Source organism: Nannospalax galili, unplaced genomic scaffold (genome assembly GCF_000622305.1).
Source record: "Nannospalax galili isolate Female #2095 unplaced genomic scaffold, S.galili_v1.0 scaffold1239, whole genome shotgun sequence".
Classification (NCBI taxonomy): Eukaryota; Metazoa; Chordata; class Mammalia; order Rodentia; family Spalacidae; genus Nannospalax; species Nannospalax galili.
The window spans coordinates 13827-20462 of record NW_008342630.1 but is presented as its reverse complement, the minus strand read 5'-3'; the positions used below and the strand labels follow the sequence as shown (position 1 = coordinate 20462).

General features: G+C 40.3%; 1 protein-coding gene across 1 annotated transcript in view; it reads left to right on the top strand.

The window, feature by feature from the left end:
* Positions 1-5968, top strand: part of LOC103738607 (calcium-binding mitochondrial carrier protein SCaMC-1) — a 29283-nt gene extending 23315 nt beyond the window's left edge. The window contains exons 8-9 of the mRNA XM_029566215.1: positions 1503-1653; positions 4915-5968. Coding sequence (XP_029422075.1) covers positions 1503-1653; positions 4915-5099 — 336 coding nt within the window. The 3' untranslated portion in view covers positions 5100-5968. The remainder of the gene's footprint in view (positions 1-1502; positions 1654-4914) is intronic.
* The last annotated feature ends 668 nt before the right edge of the window (positions 5969-6636 follow it).

The following is a 6636-nucleotide window of genomic DNA, read 5'->3' as shown; positions in this document are numbered from 1 at the left end:
TTGGGCTAGTGACAGCCACAGATATATGATGGTATTGCCACAAGGTTATAACAGAGCTGAAAAATCCGTGTTGCCTAGTGCTGTTATAGGTGTCTTAACATCAGTACCTCAAGGTACTTCCCACATATTCAGGGTAATGCTGATGTGAAAAAACTACTGTGCTGTCAGTTGAATGTAAGGGCAGCACCTGTACGGAGGTCCGGTACATAGTAGTTGTAGCGATGAGGACTGTGACTGATTCTGGCATGTACTGTGTTGTACTTTTTATTGTTACCTTCTAAGGTAACACTCCTTCCACTCGTAAGAGTTTACTGTACAGCCCTCTGCTATGCTTTCTAAGCTCTTGACAGTGTCATTTGATCTCCTGTTTTCTTTATTCTCATGTCCTTTTATTCATCAAGGCCCTGAGAGCAATGTGCTATGTCCTGTGTCCACCATGTAGCCTAGGTGTGTGGCAGGCCACACCAGCTAGACTTGTGTAAATACACTCTGATGTTCACACAGTGGGGAAACCACGAGGATGAAATTCTCAGAAAGAATTCTTATTGTTAAGCAACATGTCTGTCTTTATCGCTTGCTTTCTGTAGCTGATTTATGTTTTAAAATTTAGATGTTTAATTCATTTATGTTTGGCACGAGAGAGAACTTACTCTTGTCATTTTACTAATTGCTTGATTTCTGCCCCTCCTTTCCTTTCGTGCCTCCTTCTTTGTCTTAGGTAGAGATTTGGTCATAGTGACACGTTTCAATTGCCTTCTTATTTTCTTTTGTGCATACGTTAGAAATACTAGATTTGTGGTCGCTATTGCAATTACATAAAAATCTTAATGTGATAGCAATCTATCTTAAGCTGATTACAGGTTAACTTCCATTGTATGAAAAAGTATTCTTTATGTTTGATGACACATTACCTCTTTTTATAGTGTATTCATTAGCACAGGTTTATAGTGACTTTCTGTGCTTTTAATTTGGAATTCAGTAGCAAATTTCAAAGTTATTTTCATACCTCCATTACAATATTGCAAGATCGTATAATTTTCTATTTCTGTTTACTGTAAACTTCCATGTTTTCATGCAGTTTTCTGTTGCTGTATATTGTTCTGTTTGGGTGTGAAGGATACCCTTTAGCATGTCTTGTAGGATAGATCCCTCAGCTTGTATTTATCTTGGAAGCTTTTAATTTCTCCTTTATATCAGAAGGACAGTTTTCCCATAATGTGTCCTTGGTTGGCATTCAATTTTTTTCCAGTGCTTTGAATATAATACCCCGCTTCCTTATAGCCCACAAGATTTCCATTGAGAAATACAATATTTTAAAACTAAAAAAAAAACTTTAAAAAATTAAATTAGGTATATAGTTTATACACATTAACATATATTTGTATGCTTAAAATATTTTAAAGAAGTGATTATTTGAAACAGCTTTGAGAATGTTCATGTTGCATTTAAATGGTGACTAAATATTTTCTTTGCTGATTATTTTTCCTCTGTCTTTTGGGCAGCTCTTGAAGTCCCACTGGCTGGATAATTTTGCAAAAGACTCTGTCAACCCTGGGGTGATGGTGCTGCTGGGCTGTGGAGCCTTATCCAGCACCTGTGGGCAGCTGGCCAGCTACCCCCTGGCTTTGGTGAGAACACGCATGCAGGCTCAAGGTGAGGTCTAGATTCAGGGATGGCCATGTACTCTTGGACCTTTGAGTTTTACCTGAGTAGACAAGGGTTAAGACAGAATTTCTTGCTCTTTTTTGTTTTTGCTTCTCCACATTTCTTTTTTAGAAATTCATTTTTATAAAAGTTTAATGCCATAGATACACTGCATGAGTCTGTGTGATTTAGGCACAAATAGTAAGACTGCTTTAGATTGTATAGAGTGTGGTTTTTGAGACAGGGTCTCCCTGAAGCCCCAGCTGGCCTGGAACTCTCTATGTAGACTAGGCTGGCCTTAATCTCACAGAGATCTTCCTGCCTCTGCCTCCTGAGTGCTGGGATTAACGGTATGTGCCACCATGCTCGGCTAGTATGTGTGTGTATGTGTTTTAAAATTTTATTTTGTGAGTATGAGTACATTGCCTGCATGTGTGTAAGTGTACCCCTATTGTGCAATGCCTGAGGAGGTCAGAAGAAGGCATGGATCCCCTGGACCTGGAGTTACAGACAGTTGTTAGCCACCATGTGGGTGCTGGGAATTGAACCCAGGTCCTCTGTAAGAGCAATCAGTGCTTTTAACCATGGAGCCATCTCTCCAATCCCTAGAAAGAGTATTTTAAGAACATAAGTTTTGATGTCTACATGTATTTGAGTTCAGATCTTTACCCCATGACTGTTTTTTTTTTTTTTTTTTTTTCTGTGAATGGGAATAAAACGAGTTAGCAGCAGTGTTTACAAAGACCTTGGCATTTGCTAAACTCTCAAGGGAAACGGTGCTAGGTTGTTAGTGAGTGCTGCTCCCACCCCACCACTCTGCACTGTGCTCTCCTCTCTGTGATACTCCTCCGCTCGCACCTGTCGGATCATTTACTATTCTCTTCTTGCTGTTTTCTGGTGTTTATTGCTACTTGGTCCTTTTTTTCTCCCAGGTTAATCTCATCTGCTGTCATTTCTTTCAGTGATGTCTACCATGCATCTGTGACTCCATCCCAACCTCTCTTTGCATGTGGTCATCCTTCCTTCAGCCAGTCAGTCAACAAGATAGTAGCCCACTCTTTAACATACTACTTCTTGAGCCATCACTGGGCATCAGATGCTGTGCTGGATGCTGGGGTCAGAGAACTCAACAAATCAGATGTGGTTCTTGTTACTTTAGAGTAGAACAGACATAGATTTAGTCAGTACGCAGTAAACACCTCCTGACAAAGGCTCCAGCCTAATTTGAGCTAAAGACTGGGGAGACAGTGTGAGCCATCTGGGCATAGGCCTCTAGAGAGGTGTGTTTGAGGAGACAATCAGAGGCTGCAGAGAAAGGTGCAGTGTAGCAGAATAAATGTCTCACGTGCACTCATTTAACAATCCTAACCACGTTGCGAACATGATACTAATGTTATCCACATCTGGCAAATGGTAACAGGGGTAAAAATAAGTAAGAACTTCCTTTGGGAAGAGTGAAGCTGGGGTTCAGAACCACACAGCCATTTAAAGATTTGTTTTTATTTTTAATTATGTATACATGTGTGGAGGTATGATGATTGCAGGTGTCCACAGAAACCAGAAGCATCGGGTCACCTAGGAGCTGGGGTTACAGGTGGTTGTAAGCCACCCAGCATGGTTGCTGCGAAAGTTAACACTGGAGTAAATTCCAAAGTTCCCAGTGGGAATTCCAAAGCCCTTAGGAATCTGATGGTGCTTCATTTTTGGCTCCAGCCCCGTTTCCCCACCTGCATTATATGATCGCATGACTTTTTCTGTGCGGAATTGAACAAACCAACATCTGTCTATTCAGCTCAGATAGGAAAACAGTAGCCCAGAGAAATGATTCCACTCCTGTCTATCTTAGTGGACCAGTGAGTTTACTGGGATTACTTATGGGAGCATAGGAGAGGGGGTCCTTACAGGAGCGTGAGTGACCCAGAGGCAGCCACACCCCTGAAGAGCCCACCCCAGCATGGGCGATGACTCACGGAAACACAATCCCTGGACCTCCTGCCTAACCTGCAGGCAGGTTGGTGTGTTGGGGAGTCTTCTTTCTCTGCTTATGTAACCTTGTGAATCTTCTAAGTTTCAGGAACTTCCTGAACCTTGTGCATTTTATTTCCTGCTTCTTTCTCTGCTTATATAACATTCTGGAGGGACCTTGTGAATCTTCTAAGTTTCAGGAACTTCCTGAACCTTGTGCATTTTATTTCCTGAGGTTTTGGAGTCTCTTTCCTCCTTCCAGGAGAGGCTATTTCAACTCAGAGGAAATAACTACACAACAAACCTCCAGCCTCTTGTACTCTGTGGGAAACAATGACAGCTAAAGGTCACCATGGTTACCCGCCCATGCTGTTCCTGCCCTTGTCTTTTGCTGGACCAGTAATGCAGGGTTTCTTCCTCTGCCTGCCTCCACCCCATCTGCTGAGATAATTTTCAAGGCCCAGGTGTATATTCTTTCTAAATGTCCCTAAGTCACCTCTTCCCATATTCTCCAAAATTAATTCGTTTTCCTCAGTGCTTGGGGAGGATGCTACCACAGAGTGATGTGATAGAAAGTGTTTGACTGTGGCATCAGCAGACCACAGCTGTTTGGGAGTAGTAGTTGGTTACTACTGCTATCTAAGGATTTTAGGACAAGCTTCTCCATCTTCCCAAGCTTCTAATTCCTCATTTATAAATGGGTATATTTACCCTGAAGGGCTAGTATGGAAAGTAATTAACCCAGTATCTAGCACATAGCAATTAACAAAGAGCTGTTGTGATAGCTGTTGTTGTAGCTAGGAAACTCACTGTTAGGTGCTGTAGAAAAAGGATTTTTATTTTGGAATATTGCTTTTTAAAAATTATTTCAGCAAGGCATGGTGGCACACACCTTTAATCCCAGCACTCGGGAGGCAGAGGCAGGCAGATCGTTGTGAATTCAAGACCAGCCTGGTCTACATGGTGAGTTCAGGTCAGCTGGGACTACAGGGAGACCCTGTCTCAAAAAGACAAAAAAAAATTATTTCATTATGCTAGGCATGGTGGCATATGCCCCTTTAATCCTAGCCTTCGGGAGGGAGAGGCAGGTGGATTTCTGTGAGATCAAGGCCAGCCTGGTCCACATAATGACTTCCACGCAGGCTGGGGCTATGGAAACCCTGTCAAAACAACAACAACAAACAACAATTATTTCATTGTGTTTTAGATAACAGTCTGAATACTCACTGTCGTAATAATAATAGAACATTATAGCACCGTAGATCGACCTGGCTTCCTCATTTTCCTTTATTCTTTCTTTTCTAGCCATGGTAGAAGGAGCTCCACGGTTGAACATGGTTGGCCTTTTTCGCAGAATAGTTTCCAAAGAAGGAAAATCAGGACTTTATAGAGGCATCACCCCAAACTTCATGAAGGTGCTCCCCGCTGTTGGCATCAGCTATGTGGTGTATGAAAATATGAAGCAGACTCTAGGGGTGGCCCAGAAGTGACATGTCGAAGCCTTTCCTTTTGTATGATGACTGAGATTTTCAGTGTTCTCTGCGGCGACTTCTAGAATGACAGGAAGTCTATTGAAAAGAAGCTGTTTGTTTTCCCACAAAGGGGAAGAGTATATCATGATCACGTCAAACGTTTGGGCTCAGTTTTAGATCTTCAGTACTGTTAAAAATCATAGTTTTCATAAGTTTGGAGGAACCCACAAAATTGTACTTTATCTTTTTCTAATCATCCCTTCACCAGATCTGTGTCCTTCACCGTAAATCTGAAAATGTACTTGCATGAGCTGAATTCACTTTGTGTGGTAGAATTTATAAACCACTAGCCTTTATTTTTATTGACTAAGCTTCCATCAATTCCTTTATACTAAATTTCTATTTTAAAAACCAAAATGATCAGAAAGGCTTGAAACTTAAATTGTTTTATGTATATTGAATGTTTTTATACACTTCTTAACATCCCCTTACGGGATCATTACTAGAAAAAATTTTGATCCAAAGAGAAATTATGGACTTGTGTTTACAACTCATATTCTACCTTCATACTTGTATTACTGATGCCTGATGCTGTGTCAGTAGTTTTATACTATGTGAAAAGCAAGGGACTGTACTTTGTATTTAAAATAGACCTTGTAGCAATTGGGTATAGGGTTTATATCTTCATCTCTAAATTGGGTAGGGATGAATTATCACAGCAAAATTTCTGTGGAGGAGCACTGAGATGATATTTATTTCAGTGCACACTTTTCCATTTTACTTGGATTGTTATTTGGTACCTGAGATTAGACACTGATTACTGCAGATTGTTATTGTTAAATTATCAATACAACACGACGTATCTGAAAGATCACAGTCTGTCATTGCTTGAAAAGCAGGAGGAAGGAAAAACTGTTGGCGCTGCTAGTTCCTGAAGAGCATCTTGGTTCTCTTCTTTGTTTCTGACTTTTGAATCAAATCCTGCCATAATGAGGGTGGTTCTTGGGAGCCTCGTGGTAATTTGAAATGTCTCTTCTCATGAAGTGTTGGTTGTGAGTTGTACCTCGTTTCCCTCTCACTGTGGGGAATTTTTTGAACCTTCCCTTCTGAAATTGGACAGCACAATGCTAAGCCATTAGCACATTTTGAGAGTAGTATATATTAATCGTATGTCTTTAAACAGCAGGCCCAGTGTGTAAACATGTAATCCACATTTTCACTTGCCTCAAGTTTTAGAAAGACAATAAAAACTTAATTTACAGTATCAGTAATAGTAGTTAAAAAATTACTAAAACTGTTTTATAGTCATCTCTCTTATGATTTACTTTATTAGAACTTAGAAAAATTTACTGATTGAAGATACTCATTGCATTTTAAAATTTAGCCCATAAGCTCATTTGGGCTCTAATCATTTTATATTTGCCACCATTTTCATGAAACTCTGGTGAGAGGAAAAGCTTTTACTTTCTTGGAACCTACCTCTTTTATTTTTTGAAACAAAGAGAAATTATGGACCTGTGCTTATGATACATATTCTATCTATTACTGATGCCTG